General features: G+C 36.1%; 2 protein-coding genes across 2 annotated transcripts in view; one reads left to right on the top strand and one right to left on the bottom strand.

Annotated features, from left to right (window-relative positions):
* Positions 1-27,668, bottom strand: part of PSMD1 (proteasome 26S subunit, non-ATPase 1) — a 105,196-nt gene that overhangs the window by 44,876 nt on the left and 32,652 nt on the right. The gene's annotated exons all lie outside the window — the stretch shown is intronic.
* HTR2B (5-hydroxytryptamine receptor 2B) lies at positions 9,334-26,645 on the top strand. Its single transcript, XM_082841492.1, has 3 exons — positions 9,334-10,751; positions 19,729-19,929; positions 24,326-26,645. The coding sequence occupies exons 1-3, from the start codon at positions 10,403-10,405 to the stop codon at positions 25,213-25,215; spliced, it is 1,440 nt and encodes a 479-aa protein (XP_082697618.1). The 5' UTR covers positions 9,334-10,402; the 3' UTR covers positions 25,216-26,645.

The following is a 27,668-nucleotide window of genomic DNA, read 5'->3' as shown; positions in this document are numbered from 1 at the left end:
GGTTACTAGTATGCTGTAGTTTGGGCTCTTAGTTTTTAAGAAAGGTAAGGCAACTCATACCCAAAAGTTCATTCAAAACAATGTAAAACAAGTTGGATATTAAACCTAGAAAACTGGTTATATACAGGGTTCTGACTTCCAGATTTCCTCACCAACTTTTTAGGGAGCTAATGGCACAGAGAACACTTTACCTACCTTGCCCCTCAGCTGCAGCAAGGACAGGACATTCCAGGGAAAAGTGACTCACAAAGAGCTTATCCTAAACGTACCTTAAAACTTCATTTATTTTATGATCTCCCACTTGTTAAAAGTATTATACTTAGAATAGGGTATTAACAATTTCATGAGGTTTAGAAAAAAATTTTGCCTGCGAACATAAATACAGAGCTTTGCCTGGGAGCCTAACGCAAAGACCTTTACCTAGTTGATTACCATAAAAGACTGATATAGGTTGTGAGGGCTATAAACTCAAAAGCACATAAAAAATTCTTTTATGTTTCTCAGTCTAATAATAGTTTCAACTCTGACACCTTCTTCAGAAAATTTGTTAAGACAAGGAATGACAAATTCTTTAATTAGCTTAGACATTCAACCTCTTCAAGAGTACAATAAAATCATAATATTCTAGGTTTATTTTAATTTTTCAACAGGCAGCTCTAAAAGGACAAAAGAATTTTTCTAAGCAATGATCGCAATGCAAACATTCAATGAAAGCAAAACTTACATTAATCTTTATCCAAATACATAATACATGTTGGTATATATGTCTAATTTTTAAAACTAAGCTAATAAATGATAAAATTATATCATCACCATTTTGAAACTGGTAATGAATTAATGGACAACAGCATCATTATCAAAGACGCTAACATCATGAAAAGAGAAACAACTAGACCTTACACCTTATGTGCACTGCCAGCCCCTTCTTAATAAAAAAGGAGGAGGAGGAGAGGGAGGAAGGAGGAGGGGGAGGAGGAGGAGAAGGAGAAGTGAAAGAGTGAAAAATTGAACCAGAATGTGACCAAGCCTCTAGATCTAACTATCAATTTACAGGAAATATAGAAGACCAAAAAACATTATATTACACACAGGGATGCAACTGAGAAAGAGGGGGGCAAGGCAAGGGAAGGAGAAAGAACCTGCAAATTAATAGAAAATACACTAACTCTTTAATAACAATTCATAAGCCTTTTTTTCAGTTATTTTAGATAATTCTGACTCTCCTTGAATGTTAGCTTTTCTATGTAAACATTTATCTCTTTAAGATAATGTCACAAAATAATTCCTGTAGTTTGTTTTAATGTCTTTGGATCAGCATTTAAAACTAAGTATTTAAATGACTAATCCCTGATCAGCAATACAAGTTCATCTCTATGTCTCTGTGAACATATTTAGAAAAATAAATGTCTAGAAATGTTCAAGTCACAGGAAAAATAGTGGATTTTGTTATATTGGCTGGGGATAGTTAGAGAGCAAGGAATTCAACACTTTGATTAGCACAAAATGTGTTACCTATGACTTAGCTTTTCCTCATATTTACATTTTGATATATTAAATTTAAAAGTATATTTACTCAGACAATTACAAATTTGCTAGCTGCATTTGTTCTCAACAATGGAGCTACATGTTGTGGGAATTCTAGCAACATTTCTTGCTCTCTTTATTTCTTGGCTAGTTTATAAAAATTTAAAAAGTGAATACCATTAAAAGAGGGGAGATAGTAAACATTTTGAATTTTGTTTTCATCACAATATAAAACATACATAAAATATTATCACAAAAATAACTGAAAAAGAAGAAAACAGTTTCATTTCCCAAAAACACTTCTGTCCTATGAAACTCTGTATCCTAAGCTACTGCTATTTGTAGTTTTTTACTACCGTTTTTATGATAGTTTTTTTTAACCATCAATTTAGTATTTACTGAATTATCTATCTACTACATGTAAAGTACCACAAGGAAAACAAAACCACACAGATCTTGTCCCAAACCTTACAAATTTAGTGCAATCTTTAATGTTTCTTTTTTAACATCTTATTGGACTTCAGAAAACTAAAAATAATTATAGTTTTAGACAAGCTTTTGGTAAGTTTCCAAACAGATTAATTTCTTTCAGGTGCTGCCAAAATGGAGTGAAAATATCTCAAATAGGTGAGAAGAAAGTAGACTGAAAAGATTTATATAAAGAAACTGCTACTTCACCATAATAAGAAACATGGCTCTTAAAAATCTCAGATTGCATTCCTGAACCTAGAGAAATGTGTAACATTCAAAAAGTTACAGAATTATCAGCATGTTTCCCCCTGCCCTTCAAATCATCAAACTAAGAAATGAAAAATTCTCTAGAGGGGGCTCAACAGCAGAATTGAGCAGGCAGAAAAAAGAATCAAATAAGGTTAACTGATAATATTAAGTTAGGTTAATTGAGAATTGAAGTTAGGTTAGTTGAGATTATCCAATCTGAGGAGCAGAAAAAGAATGAAGCAAAATGAACAGAGCCTAAGAGACCTGTGGGTGACACAAAACACACCAACATACGCATAATGGGAGTCCCAATGGGAAAAGAGAAAGAGAAGGCTGAAAGAACTCTTGAAGAAATAATGGCCAAAAACTTCCCAAATTTTGATGAGAGACTAGAAACTTAACAAACTCCAAGCAGGATAAACTCAAAGAGAACAGTGAACAAAAAAGACAAAGACTACATTCTAGTAGGAGAAAGACAATAAACAATAAATGATAAAGTAAGTAAAAAGGTGAAGTTCTAAGGAGAACCAAAAAAGTAAATCAAGGTAAGGCGTATTGGAAGAGCCAAGAGAAGGGGGCATTTTGCAGTATTCATTAGAGTAGTCAAGGCAGGCTTCAATGACAGGTGATATTTAAGCAAAGAAAAGAAGGCAGTGAAGAAGTGAGCCAAGTGGCTATTCAGAGGAGTATATTAGGTAGAGGAAACAGCTCAAGCAAGGGCCCTGTGGGGGAATGACGCCCAGCATGTTTGAGGAGTGGCAAAGAGGCCAATAGTTCGAGTGTAGTGAAGAGGGAAAGAGTAGTTGAAAACAGGGCCAGACTATAGGAAACTTGGTTTTTACTATGAGTGAAGTGAAGGGCAGTCAGGATTCTAAGCAAAGGAATGATATGATCTGACTTGTTTAAAAATGGTAATTTTGGCTGCTCTACTGAGACCAGAGGGCAAAGGTAGAAGAAAGAAGATGAGTTAAGAGGCTATCTCACAAATCTGGTTAAGATATAACTGTGACTTGGTGGTAGTCATGAACATGGGGGAAAAAGTTTGAAATTTGGTACATATATTGAAGTAGAATAAACAAGATTTCCTGATGGTAAGACGTGAAAAAAAAGAGACTGGAAGAATGCAACGGCCTTTAACTGAGATAAAGAAACCAATAGATAGAACAGATTTGGAGGGAAAGGGCAAAAGTTCAATTTTGGACATTTTGAGTTTGAGATGTTTTTAGACATCTAAGGGAAATACTGAGTAGGTAATTGAATTAACAGTCTGGAGTTTGAAGGAAAGGTCTAGGCTAGAGATACAAATTTGGGAGTTTTAGTATATAGGTAGTATTCAAAGCCTTAAGTGTGTCTGAGGTCACCAAGTGTGAAGGGAGAGGAGATCCAGAAATGAGTCCCAGAGGAGCCCCAATATTAAACAGGTTGAGATGAAAGAGAACAAGTAAAGGAGACTACAAAGGAGTAGTAATGAGGTAGGAGAAAATCCAACAGTGTGGTCTAGTGGAAGCTAAGCAAAGAAACTATTTTAAGGAAGGGGAAGGGGAAATGATAACTGGGTCAAATGCTGCTGTGAAGTAGGCAGAGCAGGTTACATCACCTTTTTACAAATGTAGAAATTAAAGCTCAGAGAAATTGGTTTGTCTGAGGTCTCCTAACCCTTAAGTATGCTGCTTGTCTCATCTCATGACCACAAGATCACAGTCATTGGGCTGGAAATAGAGTTTTAGGAGTTTTTTTCAACAAGTTAATGGAAAACCGTAAGAGTGAATGGAAGGAGAAAATGAAGGAGAAAAGTCAACAGGATAGGAACCTCTGAAAATCTACATATTAAGAGGGTAGAATAAGACTTAGAAAAGATTCTGTAAGAAAGACAAAGAACGCAGGCAGGATAAGGTGTCTTTGGCTTTTTTTTTTTTTTTTTGTGGGAACCTCCCTCCCTCTCCTGGACCAGCCCCTTCTCTCCACCCACCCACCCCACGGCCCCCCAGTCCATTCTCTACTCTGCTGCCCAACAGCAGGTTTCCCCTGAGGTGCATGGAAGCCACAGGAAGCAGGCCTTTGTGCTGCCTTCAGGACCTTCGCCTAGGCCATCCCCTCCCACCCCTTGGTCTGACACCCTCTGGGCTCATCTTTAGGCACCTGTCCCTCCCGAAGTATTCCTCCTGTTTTAGGCTGTAACAGCATTTATCACACTGCGCAGAGGACCGCCCTGTTCCCCGTGCAGTCTGCAGGGTGGAAATACTGTGGCAAACACCCCTCTCAGAATTACTAGAAATTGACCTTCCCTCTCTGAGCATGCTGCCTTATCTGTAAAACAAGATACTGATAGTCTGTGATTATGGTGGGGATTGAACAAGATTTTTTAAAGCAGCAGGTACTGCCTACATTGGGTACAAAATGAAATGGGAGCTTTAAAAAAGAACTTCTGACAGCTGCAGCTGTTCCTTGCAAACTGCAGGACACGGACCCAGCCCACGACCGCAGTCTTGTGTAGTATATTCAGGCCGCACTGAACACGGGACCTGCAGGCGGCGGAGCGGACTGTGTTCATGGAACAGAACCTAGAACTGGGGCGATGGGCTGAGGCCCAGCGGTGACAGGCCGCTCCTAACGGCTCCCGGGCACCCAGAGCCCGGAGCTGCACCGGGGTGCCGGGTGCCATGGTTCCGGGGTGCGGAGGTTCCGGGGTCTCGAGGTCCCGGAATCCCGCGGTCCGAACGCGACCCAAACCCAGCCCTGACCAGCGGCCCTCCCGCTGACAGCCCCGCCCCTCAGATAAGGTGTCTTTGAAGTAAAAAAAAAAGATACAAGTTTTAAAGAGAAATGCTCAGTCAATAGTGATGAATATTGCACAAAATCAACAATTGGTGTTAATTAGTGACTTTCTAAGAGTTATTTTAATAGAATGTTGGGGATAAAAATCTGATTACAAGGGTTATAGATTGGGTGGGTAGTAAGAAGGAAAAAGGATAGGCAATTCTCCAAAGAAGTCAAATGATGAAGGAAAGAGACTTAAGGGATAACGAAAGGTTTTTATTTTTCATTAACTGTAAACCTGAGCATGTCTGCAAGAAAGAGCTTAAAGCTGAGGAAATGAATATTCAAGGCATGGATTCTATGTGTGAAAAAGAAGACACTTTATTCAGCAAGATTGCAAAGAATTACCATAAAGAGTTGGGACTAAGGATTTAAGTAGAAGTTAGTTATGGTAAAGAGGAATGACAACATGATCCCAAACGATAGGATGGATGAAAAGAAAGACATTTTAAGAAGTTGAAAGGTGACAGAGCTTTCAGATGGGTCTAAGTCTTTCATTAAAATAAGATGTAAGAGACTTCCCTGGTGGTGCAGTGGTTAAGAATCTGCCTGCCAATGCAGGGGACATGGGTTCAAGCCCTGGTCTGGGAAGATCCCACATGCCGTGGAGCAACTAAGCCCACGTGCCATAACTATTGAAGCCTGAGTGCTACTGAAGTCCGAGCACCTAGAGACCGTGCTCTGCAACAAGAGAAGCCACCATAATGAGAAGCCTGGGCACCACAAGGAAGAGTAGACCCCCCCCCACCCCGTGTGCAGCAACCAAGACCCAACACAGCCAAAAATAAATAAATAAATAAAAAAATAATAATAAGAGGTAAATTCAGTCACCAGGGAAGAATGAGCGAAGTTTTAGCTCTTTCACTGATCTCGTCAAAGAGAGTGAACAAGAAAGGAATTAAAAAAAAAAAGCCAAGAAATATTTGAGCTGCACCAAGGGGCCTGTTGAAGTGAGTTAGTCTTAGCTGTACCATATCTATATTATAATTATCAGTATATGCGTTTGCACCCCTCATGAAATTATAAATTATACTGATATAACGGCAGAAAATGTTTATCTTGTTCATCACTGTATCTCCACAAGCTAACGGAACTCAATGAATACTTCGCAAATGAATGAATATGTAGTGGACACAATCCACATATTGTCAAAAATTCCTTAGTGTGTTAGTGTTTGAAAGATACTATGACTGAGAGATAAAAAATATCTTTGACTGATATTTAAGTTGTCTTCCTAAACGTATAAAAGATATTAGACTGTCCCTTTAAGTAGAAGACAGAATCTGTTCAATAAATTAAAAGGCATCAGGGATAAAAATAAGTATTTTAGAAAAAAAAGCACCAATTAGGTGTTTTGGTTATGGTCAGATTAGAGTTTGAGTTTGACCTTTAAGCTACTTTAGTAAGAATTTATTTATCTGGAGTTCTTGGTAAATGAGATATTCTACACAAAGTTTCCAGATATTTGAAATCTCATTCTACCATTTAGAATCATACTTTTATATTTTTTTGTCATTTTGGATGAAAATTTAAAAAAAATGCATTTCACATATTCCTGTCATCCAAAACAGAGCTGAATAAAGATGATTTAACCTTTATTAAATATATGGTAGTCAACACTATGATATCAATTATTACACCACAGAGTTGTGGAGGGCTGAGTTATGAGAGCTACAAGTCTCTATTGTGAGTAGACCTACACGCCTACACTTGTTAATTCCTGTTTTTTAATTGGCCCCCTTTGCTATTACCAAAGTGCTTGTCCACCTCTTAATCTGTTACTCTACTCTGGAGAAGGGAGGGAAACGTGTTTGTTAAAACTGTCTCAAATATTAAAACAATAACAACAAAAAAAACCATCTGAAGAGTGAATTTATCAATGGATATTCTTTTGTACTATTTAGATTTACCACCATGTGCAAATATTTGTTTTCATTAAAGATGGGGGACAGAAGTTTTTGTGAGTGTGTTTAGAGCAAAAAGATTTGGAGTGGGGACTTATAGACAGCCTTCTGCCTAATGTGCATGAGGTTTTAGAACACAGGTTTAGTTATTTGCCAACTGAGAGGTTCATCTACCCTTTTATTATTATTATTTTGCTTTCTCTCTGATTATCAGCTATGCTTCTAATAACTCAAGGTTGCCAAATAAGTAGTTGTTCTAGCTAGTTATGTCCTTTAGCCATTAAACTAATTAAAAATACAAAAATAAAATAAAAACATTCCAAGAACCAATTTTAACTACTTTTAGTTAAGGTTTAAAAAAAAAAAGTGAGGGACTTCCCTGTGGTCCAGTGGTTAAGAATCTACTTTCCAATGCAGGGGACGCAGGTTTAATGCCTGGCAGGGGAACTAAGATCCCACATGCCGTGGGGAAACTAAGCCCATGAGCCTCAACTACTGAGCATGCGAGCCACAACTAGAGAGCCCGCGTGCTCTGGAGCCTGCGTGCCACAACGAAAAGATCCCACATGCTGCAACCAAGATCCTGCGTGCTGCAACTAAGACCCTATTCAGCCAAAAATAAAATAAATAAATAAATATTAAAAAAAAAGAAAGTGAGTGAATGTGGGTGAGAAGGGTCGGCATTGGCACAGTATTATAAAATAATAATGTTTGGTATTTTAATAATATACTCAATGAATATTTTAATAAATTTATCTGTAAACACAAATCAATGAAGGTTTCTTTCATACAAGTCTTTTCATTAAATATAATGCTCTTTTCAATCTGACATTACTTGTTTTGCAGATACCTATCTGCCTGCATGAGCACAGGGGTCAAATTGTGGTTCAGAATAAAGCAGTATTTTAAGATATTTTCATAGTCCTGAAGAGAAATTCTGGCACATTAAAATCCATCTGATTGTTCTTGAGGATTATTTTATTCGTTTTCACCCAAAATTCTTAGTAAATATTTTTTCTAAAATATTGAATTTTGAGTTAAAATAAAACAAATATTGAATAAAATCTGAAGTGCTCAGCAGAACTGAAATGAACAAAATATTTTCCAATAACTTTCACACAAAGTAAGGAATATAAATTTGAAACAGGGCATAAATGCTGTTGCCAATGTAGAAGTAATTAAATAATTTTAAACTATGAGCAATCTATGATGATCTTTATTTATTTTTTGCCACATGGCATGCGGGCTCTAGTTCCCTGACTAGGGATCGAACACGCACCCCCCTGCAATGGAAGCACAGAGTCTTAACCACTGGACCGCCAGGGAAGTCCCCTATGATGACCTTTTAAAAGGAAACCTTGAGAATGCTGAAGTTCTAGTACTAAGCTAGTCTTACAGTTTAAGGAAAACTCAGATAGAATAGCTGATAAGACTTTTACACTAATTTTCTGAAATAAGGCAGAAATATATTTGCATTATATATCACACACTTTCCCCAATGTATCTGTGAAAAAAAAAAAAAAACTGCCAATGAACCAACTCCCAAATCCAGAGGCCATCTTTTTAAAAGCAAGCAATGAAAAAGTCTCTTCTAAAACTTATGTAAGCATGTAGAATTCAAATCTTTCTGTGTTCTTCTATATAAGGTTGTAACCAGAGCAAATTAATTGTGTTCCACAACAAAGGCATAAAAGCTGGATAAGAATCTTGTTTCACTGGTAGAAATTAGAGCTCTGGAAATCACTCTAAGGTTCACTGGGCAGAACCTTCACAGAATTAAAGCTCTAGTATCTCTAGATTGTATCTTATTCTTTCTCAAATGGGAAAAACAGCCTAGGGTTAATCTAAAACAGAACTACGTTAAGCTAAAATGACAGAGTTTATTACAGTCCCCCCAATATTAAAGAGAGCTCTTAAGAATATAACTTGAATAAGGGTCACGAACTGGTTTAACATACTTAACTAGTGATTTTATGAGTTATAATGAATGCTGCTACTCTCTAAAAATGAATGTATCAAAGATGAAATAACCTCCTTGGCACGCTTACAGCTATACAACACATTTGTTTCATTGCTTTCAAGCACCAGTGCTGGAGGCTCAGAATAAGTCAATGGGAGGAGGACTTCAGTCACAGCAGCATCTGGTCTACTGCGCAGATAAGATGACATGCTTGGGAGAGTAAAGAGCAAGCAAGAGGTAAGTATTTAACAAATAAATATAGAGTTGATCTAAAGAGTTTTCTTTTTTACTTTCTTCACAAACTCTGCTACCATAATCTTTTATTTCTATTCAGTGGTTAAAAAAACCAAAATGAAAAATTTACAAATGTTAAAGGGGAGATTTTTAACGTGGGATTTGTAGATTTTATGAATAAATGATTTAATCTTCCTCTCAGCTTCCCCTCCTTCCCTCGGAAACTGGGAAGGTTAAGAAAAAAATTACTACTTAAAACCAGAAAAGAACTGGCTCAAATTTGGCATAAAGCGATAAACATAAAGTGATAAATTTGGAAAATATTTGTTGCAGAAACATGCTTTCTTCGAAAGATGAAATAAGTAAAAACAATTATCTGGATTCTAGTAATACGTATTTTCTCCCCTTCTTTCAAACTAAAGGAGTTCTAAAATGTTTTACAAAAATGGCATTTATATCAGCATTAAAATAAACCTGCTCAGACAAAACCCAATTACAAATAAGGATTCCTAGCTGGTAAATCATTTATTTGTACGTTAGGGGGGCTTGGAGTGTTTCTAGGTAGATGGCCAGTGTGTATGAAAAGTTCTATTCAGAACTATTTGGTGCTCTGATGTTTCTAATCTTCTGTACATATTCTAAAGTAAAGGTAAAAAGACATTCAAGGGTCAGGAAACACCTAGGTTTTTATTATACCACTGAAAAAATGAATATATCTCATTTCATTAATTGGAGCATACCAGGCATACGTTTATGAGGACTGGCTGCATTGTCACAAATGCACAAGAGACCTATTGAGAAGGGAGGGGCTACTAATAAATTCAACTTTTTAAACTGGGTTTTGAAAATAAATAAAATAATGCAACTGACATATTTTATATCTAGGGGGAGCTCTCTGGCATTCAAATTCAAACTCGACTCCACCACTACAAGAAAAAAAAAGAGGGAGAGAGAGAAACCAAAAATATAGTCTTTTTTTCACAGCTATCAGTTTCTTTCACTAAGCCTTCGGAAACCGGAACCTCTGCAGAATACTAAACACTCGGGCCTTACCTACAGACATGGACAAATGTATGTATGCTCTCATTTTATAGAACTTGAAATTCTTTTTTTAAGGAAGGAGTCAACTTTGGCCTTGAGTATTTGGCATGGGTACAAAGGCTTAAAAATGCAGATGACCAGCTTAGCTACTGACCATGCTGACCACTGTCTCGAATCGGAAAAAATTAAAGAAAAAAAATGAATGGCTCTCTCTTATAGAATATTCGAACGACGCACAATTCCTGAGCACATTTTGCAGAGCTCATTTGACCATTTAATCTCTTCTAACTGGTCTGGATTACAGACAGAATCGATACCAGACGAAATGAAACAGATTGTTGAGGAACAGGGAAATAAGCTGCACTGGGCAGCTCTTCTGATACTCATGGTGATAATACCCACAATTGGTGGAAACATCCTCGTTATTCTGGCTGTTGCACTGGAGAAAAAGTTACAGTATGCTACCAATTATTTCCTAATGTCCCTGGCAGTGGCTGATTTGCTGGTTGGATTGTTTGTGATGCCGATTGCCCTCTTGACAATAATGTTTGGTAAGTATTTCATTTTGTTCCTGCCATCAAACCACCGAACTATGGTATACTATTAGAGAAATAGATACTCATTTAACCTTTAAATATGGACTTGGACTATTTAAAGGTACAGTGAGTAAACAGTCCCTCATTTTTCATCATTTTCTATGGTTGATAATCAGTTTTAAAGAGCAAAAAATAATTTCTTGGAAACAATTCCATTCCCTCCTCAGCCACCTAACAAAATCATTTAAAAAGTCATCCAAGTTAGCAATATTCATATATTCTGCATACATTACCTAAAAATTATTGTGAAGAACAGACCTATACTTTACCCCATTACTAGTACTTTTTTTTTTCTTGATAAAGCAATATCTAGGACACGGCTGTGACAGTTAATGTGCTGGGTTAATTATTAATAATAAGGTCTTTGAATCACTAAATTCCAATATAAATCTCTAAACCCCAATTTAAATTGGAATTGTTCTAAAAAGTCTTGTTATATCTCTTTATAGTTTGTGTACTTAAGACTTAAACACAAGTCTTACACATGTGTCTTGTTAACAAAAAACTATGTTTAGTTGCTGAAGGAATGGTCTGGCTCAGAGCATCTCAAGAGATGATCCATCTGTTTACTTTTTATGATTTCTGACCATTTGTGTCCTTGATATATGTTAGTGGAATCAGACCTCTAAGTTACTAAAATAAGGGATCAAAACCTGAGTTATTACAATAATTTAAAATATAATTAGAACTGAAATCTTAGTTATAATATTGATAAAAAAGGTAACGATATTAAAATGATATAAGTAGTTTCCTATTCATGCATATCATCTCTAGTTAGAGAATTTGGGTAAACACAAATAATTCTGATGATGAATTATGAGGGCTCTTAAGAATCAGCAGTAAGAGAATATTTAACTTATTTAATGCTTGACATTAATTGATATTCCATTCATTAATTGCTTAAGAAAAAATTATTTGTAGCAGATAGGGCTTCTTGGAATTGCTTATATGGTGAAGATAAAAATATTTCAGGTTATAGAAGTAAAATTTATTAACTAGAATATATATTAGAAGGTGAAGAAAAACTGCCATTCAAACTATTGTATTCAGGTTTAAATGTTACATTTTTATAAGTAAGTACAGAAAGATATCTAAAAGTAAGTACTTGATCCCCCATATATAATCGGATGGTGACGGGCTAAAACTTCCCATTCTAAATCAACTCTTATCCAGGCTTTAAATTCTGTGGTAGGACATGCAGTAATGAATAAGGTTTTCTGCTTTAGAAGACTCTCTAATCATTAATGTTGCCTGTCTATACCCCTCCCTTTTACAAATTTGCAACCTTTTGAATAATCTAGTGCTACACATAACCATGGAAAATAATTAAGAAATCTTACTCTAAAGGAGAACCTAAACAATCTTAATTCTGAATAAAGTTTAAAAGAAATAAATGAGGATTATGCAGGAACATTTATGCATATATGGTAAAGACTGTATAGGCATTGATTCAAACTCTTATCTCCATGCACACAATAGTTTAATGTGTCAAATCACTCTTTAAATTGTGCTTTGCTAGGCGTACAAAAAATATTAAAATGCTCGTCTCATACTACCACAAAATTTAATTGACGTTATGTTGAATAAATGAGATTGAAGTGAATTTTAACTTTAAAATCCATGAGTCCATCAAACATCTATTAGTCTTTGCAAAATACTGTGGTAGATACTTAAATCAACAACTAAACAGTTAAGGAATCTTAAAAGGCAAAGTTTCATGGCATTAAATAAGCTGACAAACAAAACACAAAAGCAGACAACAGTGATAATCCCATGTATTCCACAGGAAAACAGTAGGTATATAGCAGCTGAAAACTAAGTTTATATTTAAATATTTGGGGCCCAAGATATTCTTAGCTATAAGAGTCAGCAGAAAATCCAACATATTTTAACACAAAATATGTAGAATGTCTTCCTATGTCTGAAATAATTATTACATTTTTAACCTCATTTCCTTCTTTCAAATGTAAATTTTTAATTACAAAATAAACTCTTTCATAGACTGAAACACTTCTACTATCAGTAATTAAGCTATATAGAAGGTTAGTAGATTTTTAAAAATAAACTAACCTGGGAACTTAACCACTATTCAAAATATTACTGAATTAATTCATTATTGAAAACATTATTCTATTTCTATGAGAAAATATATGAGAAAATGCATGTTGCCCTCTAAAAAGCTTCAAAAGGATGCATTCATAAATTGGGAACTGCACATATTATAAATGGGGACCTGACTTCAAATACTAAGATTTTTTGATAGCCTTTCATGTGTTAACAAATACTAAGACTTTCTAAATTAATGCATTTATAAGAATTTCTATAATCTTAAAATGCAGGAGTAGATTTTGTGTATTTTTCTCTCATTATAGGGATAATCTTCAGAACTTCTGAAGTCTGTACAAACAAAAGTGTCCCTGGCTCTGTAAACATAAACAAACTAATTACCACTATGAATGACATAAGTTATTTTAGTTATCTCACGGAAATTCAATGACAGTTAACACTGAAACTTTATATTCTAATAAAATGTAGTTTTTTAAAAAAAGGAGAGCACTGAAAATTTTAAAGTGGCCTTTACACTGAGAAACATTTTATTGAACCAAAAATTTGTATAATATTTGATTATATATTATTTGAATTTCTTCCAAGATTATTATGACTGGCAGGTAAAACATGGTCTTTCAAATTGTGCTACATCAACTTTTCTGTCACTTCTTCCTCTTTGGGAGCATTGGACTTAACCTTTACTTTCCAGTTTTTTACTGTCTTGTCTATAATTCTTAAAAATCATGATCACAAATTAGTAGCTTGTAACATAAGGCTTGAAGTTGCCTAGGTTAGAAATACTTGAGTAGGACGCAAAGGAAAACAGAACATCATATGCCGATATAAAAAAGAAAGATTATTCACAGTTTAAGAACGTCTCCGAACTTTGCCTTCTCTCATGAAATAAATGATTAAAAATGTAAAGGGAGTAAATACAGCATTTGGTCATTCATTGGTCATTACTGGCTTATTTACAACAAGTTTTAATCCATGTCTCATGATCTGTAAGTTGAAACAGTATCTGTGGTACAGTTAAAAGAGGGTGTATAAAATGGCTGAAAGATGGGGGTTTGAAGCAAGATACCCTAGCCTTTGAATCCTGGTTCTCTTGTATTGGCTTATGCAAGTCACCTAACAACATATCAGAGTTCAATCACCTTGTCTGTAAAATGGTTATGCTACATCTTCCATTGCCAATATCTTGTGAAATTGTCAAGTAGGTCCCAGCACGTTTTAGGCACTAATAATTGGCAAGTACCAGTACAACATGCAAAGGGTTTATATACTTAAATATAAGATTTAGTTTGGATGTGAGTTTCACCAGAGATGAGATAAATGTATAGCAGTAAAAGAAAAACAAATCAGTTATTCATTTACGCAGTGAAATGCTGTTCTACCTAATTCTTAAATGAGGGAGCAAAGCAATTAAAGGCACTTCTTTTTGGAAAGTGGAAATTTTAAAAAACCAAGGAAAAATTTTTATAAGTATTAAATCACTCAAAACGCTTAAAACACTATATTGGACATCTAACCCCAGGATACCTCATATGCTCAAATGTAACGCAAAAACAAGAGTAACAAAAACAAAGCAGAAGCTCTGTAATAAAAATTTAAGCACTGGTCTAGGTCTGTCTTTTCCAGAAGATAAATATAGAAACATAAGAATTTGAGATTAAAAAAAAACGTGTACTTGAAAACTATGTCCTTTTTGGACATTAGAGCCATTTAGGATTTGTCCTGCTCCAATACATTCATGAACTATTTACCTCCACGAACATAGTCCTCTTGGGATGGCTTTAAAAATAGTCTTTATATCCTTAAAAGGGAAATCTTTTATGTGCCAGATTCAGAGATTAATGTCAATTACTTTCCAAAACAAAAAAACGAACAAAAAGGCATGGCAATGTTTGGCAATGCACATAGGTTACTTATGCTTCTTTGCCACATATATCACACAGTTAAAATTCAACTTTAGTAAAAGGCATACTTTCATGACAAATTTAATTAAAAGTTGAACAGTTAAACATGTTCTCATGCCCTTTTTTTGAAGTACAGTTTTAAGTTTAATTGGATGCACGCACTCTTGCTACATCAGGCAGGAAGACAAACATACCAGGTTTTATACTGATGATATGGCTCATTGTTTCTAAGTGGGAGTGTTTTAATGGTTGGGCTAGTTGGCTAGTTTCTGTCAAACAATAATAGTAATAAGAACTAACATTTTGAGTGCTTTCTCTATGCCAGATATTGTTCTAAACACTTTACATGTATTATTGCATTTAATCCTCAAAGCAACTCTATAAAATCAGTATTATTATTATCATCCCCATTTTACAAGAGAGCAGATAAGAATAAGTAAGTGGCAGAGATACAATTTGAACCTAGGAGAACTGATCCTAGAATTCACACTCTTAACCTCTGTTACACTGCTTTCTCAAATGAAATGAGAAATTATGTCAACCAAAACTATAATATTTGGCAAAGACAACATTTATATCTCAAATAACTCTATCGAACAGGAGGGCCATAGAATTTTCTCTAGGGACAAGGCAGAACCCAATATTTTTTTAAGGTTATATTTCATATTAAATGATACAGAATATGTGGGTCTTAACCAATACTTGCATGAATCCTTGAAATGATTGCCAGACATCTTTTCTGAGGAAGATATTAGACATAGGTCTAAGAAGTTACTGAACCTTCCCTGGGAGACAAATAGAAACGTATGTAACTGAACGGCAGTTCTACCACCCCTTATGTATGATGGTACAGCACACAAGTCTTCATTTTAAACAAGATATTTGTGCTACTAATATTTTTAGATAAATAACAAACTGTCCATGATCCAAGACTCATCTAAGACTTGTTTTGCTCCTATAATTATCAATTTGTAATTATTTTAGGCACCCAAAGAAATGCCATTATTCAAACCTTATTGGAAGTAAATTCCTCTTTGAGTTTAATGAAGTGGATAGGGCACCGAGGTGGGAAGTGGGATTTGTTTTTGTTTTTGTTTTTGTTTTTTTTGCGGTACGCGGGCCTCTCCCGTTGCGGAGCACAGGCTCCGGACGCGCAGGCTCAGCGGCCATGGCTCAGGGGCCCAGCCGCTCGGCGGCATGTGGGATCTTCCCGGACCAGGGCACGAACCCGTGTCCCCTGCATCGGCAGGCGGACTCTCAACCACTGTGCCACCAGGGAAGCCCGGGATTTGTTTTTCAGAGAAATTTTGTGTGCTTTCTTTTTGTGGGACAACAAATACTATATAATTTAAATGTCTTCCCCTTTCTGTATTAGCTTTTATTTAAAAAAAGTCTAATTTAGAGCCCCAGCAGTAATTAATTTAGTTTAAGTACCTGATAACTTATTTCCCTTAGATTCTTTCTTTTTTTTTATGTTCCATTTAAAATAATACATTACATTCTTATGGAAATAAGTTAGACATAATACATTATAACAAATAAATAAAATTATAAATCCTTAAACCAAATTAAAACTCCTAATAAAAATAACATATAAGTTTTTGAATAGCTAACCTATCTCACCATACCAAGTTAACCTTTTTCAGTTACTCTGAATAGTAAAAAACTTTTCTGACCTTGAGCCTATCAAATTAATACTATTTAGAATGAAAATATCTGGACTAGAAAAAATCCTTTCATAAACTGAGAATGTCTAGAACTGTTTTTAACTTGTATAAATTATTGTATCACGTGATTTCTACTTTAGGCAATTATTTTAGCTTTGTATAAAAGATACCTATTTAATGCAGTCATCTGTTACTTTTATATTAGTTTCATAAAAACAGTCTATTCACTAGTATTTCATGAAACTTGGAATCATAAAGGTTAATCAAAAAGATCCATCACTCTTAATTCTAAATCTCAGTTTCTTTCTTTCTTAAAGAAATTTCTCTATCACGTTTCAAATCTCTACTATTATCAATTAAGAAAGCACTCAAGTAATAAAATTTTAATGATCTGCATTAATTTTAATAACCACTATCCACTTTCTGTTCCAAAATTGGAGTTTATAAAATAAATTCATTATGTTGGAAAAGGAGGCTAACAAGGTTTCACAGGCTTAACTAAAACCAGCACTAAAGAGCTTTCCCTCTTAGCTCACAATTAGAAGTATGTGGGTCAGGCAGTTCAATTCCAAAGACATGTACTTTTCATATGAGAATTCTATTGTGGCTTCCTACTCACGGCTACTAGATTTATGACTAGAATTTTCCAGACCTTAATTTAAAAAAATATAATCCATAATTAGAATAGCTAAATAGGCAAGTTTAAATTTATTAGCAACCCACTTTGAAAGATGATGGAGATCATGCATTTAAAAAAAGGAAGCCTAAGATATAAGACATTAATTATCTGCCTTTTAAAATCCTTAACTATGATTAACATCTCTGGTTGTAGCTCTAGGCTTGAGTATTTTTCTACTTCCTACTCAGTTCTAAATCTGAACTTCAGGATAGTTGAAGATGAAGCCTCACTTCAAGTAGCTTCCACTGCAAAACTATCTGTCATGTATGATTCTTTCCACTCTAGACCATAAGTTTGCTTAAGCTCAGGTCAAAGAGTACATTGCTGCCTTTGTTCAAGGTCCTTTTCCACTAGTTAACAGGAAAACTGAACACTACGGCTAAGAGGGAGAAAGTCTGATTGATTAGATTCATTCTAAACACAAGTTTCTCTGCCATACTTTATTTCTTTGTTTATTTTGAGCGGTCTTCCATAAGTTTGTTTCTGTGCCTATCCTATGCCAGCAAACTCAATACACAACCTTTTCAAGAAAGCAGTGCTTCTCAAACACTAATCTGCATACAGATCACCTGGGTATTTCCTTCAACTGCAGTATGATTCAGTACCTAAGGGATGAGGCCCAAGAGTCTGCAGTTCTAACTAGTTCCTAGGTGATGCTGATCCTTGCTGATCTGAAGAGCACACCTTGAGTAGCAAGGCCCTAAAGAACACTTTCAATTAACATTTAAATTTTGATAAATAAATGCTCCCTCTCATATTCAAAAACTTAATTGTACCACAATTTACTCATCCACAAAATCAATGATATAATCTCTAAGGTCTCTTCCAGCTCAATGACTATAATTTATCATCTCTGTCCCTTATCCCCACCCCCAATTCAGTGAAGTAGGAAAAGTCTGATTACAGTAATTTACTTAAAAGTATGAATTACTCCTTCCACCTAATGCTTTAAATCCTTTTGAAAGAATCTGCTGAGCATGGAACCAAGTACCAAGGAATCATTTATCTTTTTTTCAATAAAAAATTCATACTGATTTTGTTTTAAAAAGAAATATTTTAATATTTCTATTAAGCATGCCACATACCAACTCTGGAAACAGAAGGCACCAAACGATGTGTTTGTCAGCCTTGCTACCTACCTTTTTTTTTTGCTACCTACTTTTTTTTTTTTTTTTTTTGCTACCTACCTTTTTTTGTGAAGTATCCAAATATTTTTCACTGAGATCCCACTTGAGTCTTGAAAAAGACATATTCAAGTCTATCTAAAACCTCTTTCCCTAAATTATGGTCCTTTTTTGATCTGGGATACTAACCTTTCTCCACACCCAGGCTTCCTGAATTTAAACAGTTTACAATTAAAGGGTCTCTTGGTGCTCTGAAATCCTGAGATAGTTATCTTGGTTCCCTCTTCAATTATCTCAATCATTTTATACCTGTCAAAGTCAGATATACTCGCAAAAACCAGGAAAAGAAAAGTAGTTTACATGTCAGTGGACATACAATTAAACCATAAAAAGGGTTTATATAATCTCATACGTATGACATTTGTTCTATACAGGAGGAATTTGCTTTTATGACAAGTTCTAAAATCTGTGTGTGTTTGTAAAATGGATTCTAACTGAAATACTCTAGGACAAACGCTATAATAAATTTTAGTTGTTTTAAGACTGCAAAATTTAGTAGTGAGTATATGTATAATGCATAATGTATCACATTCATATATGTATGAATACTCGTCTAAGTAAATTTATTGGAAAACTATCATACTCCAAACCTGAAATTTTTTAAAAAAGTTAATATTTCTAAAGTGTTTCAGACTGTATGAGGTATAGAATAAACGCTTTTTAAATAAAAATTTGTTAAATAAAGTACTATGCTTAATAATGAGATTTTCTTTTTAAACCCAAGTCTGTACTGTTTATTACATCTCCTTGCTTGGAGTGAAGGATGGACTACATTGGAAGGGTAACAACCCATTTTTCTTTGGAATAATCTGAAGCCATTCCTTTTGCAAACTTTATTTAAGAACTATTTCTGTCAAAAGGAAAACTCAAGTCATTCCACTTAATTATTTCACCAAATTAGAGTTTGCTATAAACAAGGATCATACTGCTAGTTAATGCTAGAAGTAAGCCAAAATCCCAGGCCTCACTGAGACTGCCATGCTAATATTCTTTTTGCCACATTATATTGCTTCCTCTATTCGGTAAATGTTTTTTTTTTTTTTTAAATACAATAGCAGTTTAAAAATAAATTTTATCTGAATAGTAAGGTTAAGTTCCAGTTGCAACACTGTATACATTTTTAAAAGATCACAAAAGGAATACACAAAAGAGCAAAGGTCAAAATAATGCTAAAAATGCTAAACTGATTTAGGAAAAGAGCTGTAATTATTATACAAAACAGAAAATGTATTTAAAGGGTACCATCTACAGAATGTATTTAATATTACTGACTCCATTATCTGAAGTCAAACATTACCTTGGAGCTTAAGTCGTAAAATTTCAGATGAATACAGAAAAAGGTTAAAAAATATGTATCACTTAAAAAAGAAACTGTAGATTAAAGGTTGCCATTTTGAGGAGAATATGTTTTTGTTTTGTCTTTCTTTCTTTCAGAGGCTATGTGGCCCCTCCCACTCGTTCTATGCCCTGCCTGGTTATTTCTTGACGTTCTTTTTTCTACTGCATCCATCATGCATCTCTGCGCCATTTCAGTGGATCGTTACATAGCCATCAAAAAGCCAATCCAGGCCAATCAATATAACTCACGAGCTACAGCATTCATCAAGATTACAGTGGTGTGGTTAATTTCAATAGGTATGTGGGGAATGTCAGGGTGTGGGGTGGTGTATATAGGCTTTGGTTCCATTTGGCTAGGAGATTACCAGGCCTAGTAGACACTGTTACACCAATACAAGCTCCTCACAACATTACATTCATCGTATAGCCTCTAAAGCACACTATCAGCAAAAAGTGTGAAAAAGAAGAAAAGTTCAAGGCTTGATTTTGACATGCAGGAAGACTAAATCTGAAAACAGTTTTCATATATGTCAACCGATCATTAAGGTCTGGGTAGCATGCAGAATCTTGAAATTTTATTAAAGTAACAACAATTTAAAAAAATGAAATGCATCTTAAATCACACCTAAGAAGATAAATAGGAAAAGAGGAAAAAAAAACAAAAACAAAAAGAACCCAAACTTTTTGTATGCAGGTATCAGAGTTCATATATTCACCTTGGAAACCAGTATGTACGCAGACTAAAGGCATTACTGTCTAAGTGTTTTGAACATGTTTAATTACAAGTTTTAAGAGATACACAAACGATGTTCAAAAATAATTTTTGGGAGAAATTGTATTTCTTCTAAACTGTTTTTATGCCACTATGCCCATGTTTAATACTCAAAGATAGCCGCTATATTAGAGTATCTTAGCATGAAGTAGAGCATAAATGATAACTCAAATCTTTTAAGTAAGTTAGTATCAGAAAAACAAACAGATTCACAACGGTTACTATGATCATTAACAGTTTGCCAGCAGATTCACTTTCTCCTAGTAAGGAAAAATTCAAAGAAGAAAAAAAATCAAGAGAGACCTGAAAATGCTAAAAGGAAAGCAAGAAAAAGATGTGACTTCTCTCCCTAATCAGAAAAAAGAACGCTGGGGGAAAAAATCAAGAAAGCAAGACATTGAAAATGACCTTTATATTCCCAGAATAAAGATACCAAGGCCAAACCTCTTTTGAAAAATTTGGAGGTAAAACTAAGGACTGTTACTAGTCTGGCTTGGGAGGAAATTAGGGTCAAGGAAAACTCTATTCAGAATGGAGGTATCTGCAAGTAGAGAGAAAAGGCTAGCTTTGGGGACAGAGGATGATTGATAGAAGAGGCCCCTAAAAAAGAAGCTACGGAAAAGGCATGGATGGGTGACAACTGCCAAAATTTAGAGTGGAGAGAAGGAAAACTGAAGTAGGTCATGTCAAACAACCCATACCTTTTTGGTAAGCTCAGTGGGATAAGGGAGAAGGAAAGGGAAACAGTGTGTGTTGGGGTAGGTTGGAGGCGGGGGGTGGGGGGGGGAGACAATAGGGCAAAGGTAGAGGGAAAATAGGAGAAATGGCTCCTTAAGAGAATTAAAACACTGAAACTGAAATATAATCAAGCCAATAAACAGCCTGTTGGTACCTCAGTCAAGGCTGGATGACATGAATTTATAAACTGATCAAATTTATAGAGTACCTATGATATGTCAGGTACTAAGAATACAAAGATAAATAAGAAAAAGAATCTTTGCATTCAGGAAGATGGGCTAATACTAAGTGATATGTATACAGAAAGAAAAGAATAAAAAGATGAACCCAAATTTACAGCTTAGAAAGATCTTACAAATCTACTTTTTCCTTTTACAGATGAGAAAAGAAACCTAGAGGTTTTAAACAGTTGGCTTAAAGACTTAACAGCTTTTTAGCACAAAGGCCAAGATCAATGCCATTTTCATTTCATCACACTTTGTGTTGTAGAACCAATGACAATTTAGTGACTTTGTAAAAGAAAAGGCAAATAATGAGGTTAGTTCAGTTTTTAAATTCTACAAAGTGCTAAAAAAAAAAAAAGAGCTCACTTTCTTCTTCTGAATTTACAGTTATCCTAGGCAACATCTGACAACAATAAGGCGAAAGGAGAATAAGAGGGTAAGGTATAAAAAATACCAGTGAAAACTTAAATGTCATTGACCAACAAGTTGGTTGGGAAGGTAACCTGAGCCTTGATGGGAGTTAGTGGAATGTGAAAAAAGAGAAGGAAGGATGCACTAGATGTCAAGATAACTGTAAAGAGAAGTAATGAAGAGTAGCAGGACAAGAAAGGGAATATCAGAGTTCATGATTTTCGATATGGGCCAGTTTTTTCTTTTTTTAATTTATTTATTTTTGGCTGTGTTGGGTCTTTGTTGCTGCGCACGGGCTTTCTCTAGTTGCGGTGAGCGGGGGCTGCTCTTCGCTGTGGTGTGCAGACTTCTCATGCAGTGGCTTTTCTTGTTGTGGAGCATCTAGGCACACAAGCTTCAGTAGTTGTGGCATGCGGGCTCAGTAGTTATGGCTCATGGGCTCTAGAGCACAGGTTCAGTAGTTGTGGTGCACGGGCCTAGCTGCTTCACGGCATGTGGGACCTTCCTGGACCAGGGCTCGAACCCGTGTCCCCCGCACTGGCAGGCAGATTCTTAACCACTGTGCCACTAGGGAAGTCCCTATGGGGTAGTTTTAAGTGGACTTATGGATGGATGGCTTCAGGAGTGCATTGGAGTTGAAGAGTTCAAGAAATATAAAATTAGGTGTTATAAGAGTAATAAGTGGGATGAAGTCATGGTAGATGATAGCAAGGTTAACAGTGGATAGAAAACTATAGCAAGGGGCCGAAACCATTAAGGAAGACACATATATCCTGGAGGTTGGTAGATGATCTGGATGGAGAATAGATTGGTATAAGTAGCTTAAATAGACTTTAAAAGGGAAGTGCTTTGGGGTGGGGAAAGAACAGTGTAATGATTACCTGGAAGTAACAGGGTAGAGGTGGGGCCAGCCAAGTTTTTCTTTAAGGGCAAGACAGTAAATATTTTGGTCTTACAGATGCTATATGGTTCTGTCAGAACTACTCAACTCTGCAGCAGAACAAAAGCAGCCATATATAATACATTAACAAATGGGTATGGCTGTGTTCCAATAAAGTTTTATTTAAAAAACAGAAGGCAGGCCAGATTTGGCCCTTGGGCTATAGTTTGCTGACCCCTAGTGTAGAAAAGAAACTATACAGAATCCTCTTTCTGGTGTTATACCTGAGGAAAAGCAGAAAAAGCAGTGGCCTCCATTAGAAAGGGTTTGAGGAATATATTCTTGTCAAGGTCTCTTTGCTACCATAAAAAGGCTATGCAGGTGATAGGAGTACTTTTAGATTCATAAAAGTGAATTCTTTCATGATACTTCCTAGAGTTGTCTAAAGATCAATTAATTCAGACTTATTTTAAAGTATTTGCTGTTTCAAAGGGAAAGGATTAGGGTTAACCCTTGTGCTATCTTGCTAATAAGCTACTTCACTAATAAACAAGGTCATATTTAAATACCTACTTCATGGTATTTAAAGTATAATAAAATTAGCATGAGGTACATTTCTTTCATTTTTATTAGAGGAACCTTCAATCTTGAAAATAAATTTCATGGCTTCCCTGGTGGCGCAGTGGTTAAGAATCCGCCTGTCAATACAGGGGACACGGGTTCGAGCCCTGGTCGGGGAAGATCCCACATGACACAGAGCAACTAAGCCCGTGCGCCACAACTACTGAGCCTGCACTCTAGAACCCGCAAGCCACAACTACTGAGCCTGCACTCTAGAACCCGCAAGCCACAACTACTGGGCCCAAGGGTTACAACTACTGAAGCTCGCGTGCTTAGAGCCCATGCTCTGCAGCAAGAGAAGCCACTGCAATGAGAAGCCCGTGCACCACAATGAAGAGTAGCCCCTGCTCACTGCAACTAGAGAAAGCCCGCATGCAGCAACAAAGACCCAACACAGCCAAAAATAAATAAATATTTTTTAAAAAGCAAGTAAATTTCATGATCCACTCGCTCTCAAATTTTTAAGTAGCATTTGAAAAAAAAACAATAAACCCTGAGTTTTCCCTAAGAAGTCAGAAAGAAAGGTTAAAAGACATTCACAAATATCAAAAGATAAAACTGTCTGTTAAATGAAACTGTGTAACCTCAAAGATTATAAAATAGGTATCTACTCAGAATTAAGATATTGCATGAATGTATTCTTAAGTCTCTTTAGCTCAACTACACTGGATATTAAGATAAAAGCAGCTTCTCTTCTGAATTCTTTTCCTTAACTTGGGATAGATCAACAAACAAAAATAGATAATGAGAAATGGAGAATAAATGAAGACATTCTCTACTATTTCATGCATACACTATGGTTTTAGGGAAGCTTTAATTACAAAACTGAAACCACTAACCAATCTCTTTAAAAACAGCAGGTTTGCTTACTTAGGTTCTATTTGTCAAATCTTCCACTGAGTTATTGCTTGACAGATTCTGCATTGTGGGTACCAGGAATTACAATACACTAATAGGGTAAAGTCAGTAAGATAAACTTTAAAAGGACCTAATCTAAGAGTCAAAGGTCATAAAATAACTCAATTTATCTTGTTTCTTCTTCCTTAGGCATTGCCATTCCAATCCCTGTTAAAGGTATAGACACTGATGTGGGTAACCCAAACAACATCACTTGTGGGCTGACAAAGGATCGTTTTGGCAATTTCATGCTCTTTGGCTCACTGGCTTCCTTCTTTACACCTCTGGCGATCATGATTGTCACCTACTTTCTCACTATCCATGCTTTACAGAAGAAAGCTTACTTGGTCAAAAACAAGCCACCTCAACGCCTAATGTGGTTGACTGTGTCCACAGTTTTCCAAAGGGATGAAACACCTTGCTCAACACCAGAAAAAGTGGCAATGCTGGATGGTTCTCACAAGGACAAAACCCTGCCTAATGCAAGTGATAACATACTTATGCGAAGAACGTCCACAGTAGGAAAAAAGTCAGTGCATACCATTTCCAATGAACAGAGAGCCTCAAAGGTTCTAGGGATTGTGTTTTTCCTCTTTTTGCTTATGTGGTGCCCTTTTTTTATTACAAATATAACTTTAGCTTTATGTGATTCCTGCAACCAGACGACTCTCAAAATGCTCCTGGAGATATTTGTGTGGATAGGCTATGTTTCCTCAGGGGTGAATCCTCTGGTCTACACCCTCTTCAACAAGACATTTCGGGATGCATTTGGCCGGTACATCACCTGCAATTACTGGGCCACAAAATCAGTAAAAACTCTGAGAAAATGCTCCGGTAATGTGTACTTCCAGAATCCAATGGCAGAGAACTCTAAATATTTTATGAAACATAGAACGCGAAATGGCATTAATCCTGCCATGTACCAGAGTCCAATGAGGCTCCGAAGCTCAACCATTCAGTTTTCATCAATCATTTTACTAGATACACTTCTCACCGAAAATGAAGGTGACAAAACTGAAGAGCAAATCAGTTATGTATAGAGTAATGGCACAGTTTTTATGTAACTAATACAATGATGAGTAAGATAAAGAAGATATAAATATACCAAGAATTACATAAAGAATTACATCATGTATCAAAAATCATCTCTTTAAATTAAGAATTATGTATTAAGATTACCCAATTTTATTTGGGCAAAATTATTCTAACGAAAAAAATCATTTTTGTATAGTTGCAAATTAAAAAACAATCCAGCACACTAGTTAAATGCTAAGATAGTCAAATGAAATAAAATTAAATAAATCAATAAACTTCTGGCTTACAAAAAAACAATGTCACCATAAGAATTTATTTAGTTCCTAATTGTATGCAAAGCTATGCTAAGAATGAAATAAACAAAACAAGTATTAACCTTGTCTTCAAGGCGTTAAAGACATAAGGCATAACACAGAACAACAGTGATAGGAACAGAGGACTAAAAATAAGTGCATAAAATAATGATCACATCTGAAGGTAAGCTGAGATTGCCATTCACAGTCTGGCTTAGTTAAATGTAGTCACAATTTTGCATGATCAGGAAACTGTCTTGATGGAAGGGGTAGGGAGAGTAGCTGGATATCACACGAAGGGACACGGTCTTAGAACTAGAGCTGTTTGTTAGATGGCTCACACCAGGCATCTACTCAGCAGAGGTGGGTCTACCGGAGGAGAAGGAGAAAGCAAATGAAACCAGTCTTGGGTACCTAAACCTCATTATGTTTCTCAAAGAGCATGCAATAAGGCATGGGACCTTATTAATCCAGGAACCTAAATTTTAATGATCTTATAAATGAGATCATGGCTGCCTAAGCTTCCCCAAAGACTTGGTTGAACTTCTGGTACAAAATTTTTTATTCATCTTTTTGTTACTTTACTTTGCACTACAAGATCTGGAATAAATCCAATCTATGCTGTTTACTAACTGATTGAATTTACAAAAAATACTTAATTTCTCAGTCTCCTCATCTACGTTTCATAGGGTTCTTATGAGAATGAGTTCATGTGGGTACCCTGTAAATGGAAGCCAATTCTATTTACTTTTGATATTTTAATTTTTTTTTTTTTTTTTTTTTGCGGTACGCGGGCCTCTCACCGTTGTGGCCTCCCCTGCCGCAGAGCACAGGCTCTGGACGCGCAGGCCCAGCGGCCACGGCCCACGGGCACAGCCGCTCCGCGGCATGTGGGATCCCCCCGGACCGGGGCACGAACCCGCGTCCCCTGCATCGGCAGGCGGACCCCCAACCACTGTGCCACCAGGGAAGCCCCGATATTTTAATTTTTTAATTATTTTGTTTATTTTTGGCGGCGTTGGGTCTTCGTTGCTGTGCGCGGGTTCTCTCTAGTTGCGGCGAGTGGGGGCTACTCCTCATCGCGGTCCGCAGGCTTCTCACTGCAGTGGCTTCTCTTGTTGCAGAGCACGGGCTCTAGGCACGTGGGCTTCAGTAGTTGTGGCATATGGGCTCAGTAGTTGTGTCTTGTGGGCTCCAGAGTGCAGGCTCAGTAGTTGTGGTGCATGGGCTTAGTTGCTCCGTGGCATGTGGGATCTTCCCGGACCAGGGCTCGAACCCGTGTTCCCTGCATTGGCAGGCGGATTCTTAACCACTGCGCCACCCGGGAAGCCCTTGATATTTTATTTTTATGCTACTCACATAAATGGTGAATAAATTTAGGCTGAGGGAATCTGCAGTGAAGACAGCCCATATCTCAGCCTTTCCTTTTCAGGCTGACCCATTCTTATGCCTCAGCCTATTGCTCCGTCCTTGCTCCCTTCCAGGCAACACAGTTTAAGAAAATTATCACAAGAAATATGCTGGCTATGGAGAAGCTCACTCAGCATAAGAAAACCAGGTATATAAAATTCAAATTGCAGAATCCTTTCCTAGAACATGGTTCTATTACAGATCTTATGGGCTCTATGTCATCTGCCAGAAAGAGTATACCTTACAAATTTAACTCCTAAATCACTAAAACTTTAGGCATTTTTGTGACAACTCTTTTTTCAGCAGTGTTAAAGGTGGGTTATCTCCGCATGAAAGGATGTTTAACATCACTAATCATTAGAGAAATACAAATCAAAACTACAAAGAGGTTATCACCTCACACTGGTCAGAATGGCCATTATCAAAAAAAACTACAAACAATAAATGCTGGAGAGGGTGTGGAGAAAAGGGAACCCTCTTGCACTGTTGGTGAGAATGTAAGTTGATACATTCTTGATACATGACATGGAGAACAGTATGAAGGTTCCTTAAAAAACTAAAAGTAGAATTACCATACTGCCCAGCAATCCGACTACTGGGCATATACCCTGAGAAAACTGTAATTCAAAAGGAGTCATGTACCACAATGTTCATTGCAGCTCTATTTACAATAGCCAAGACATGGAAGCAACCTAAGTGTCCATCAACAGATGAATGGATAAAGAAGATGTGGCACATATATACAATGGAATATT

The sequence above is a fragment of the Leucopleurus acutus genome, assembly GCF_964270905.1.
Source record: "Leucopleurus acutus genome assembly, chromosome: 6".
In the NCBI taxonomy this organism is placed as follows: domain Eukaryota; kingdom Metazoa; phylum Chordata; class Mammalia; order Artiodactyla; family Delphinidae; genus Leucopleurus; species Leucopleurus acutus.
Note: the sequence above shows the minus strand (reverse complement) of the source record. Positions and strands in the feature narration are given on the sequence as shown.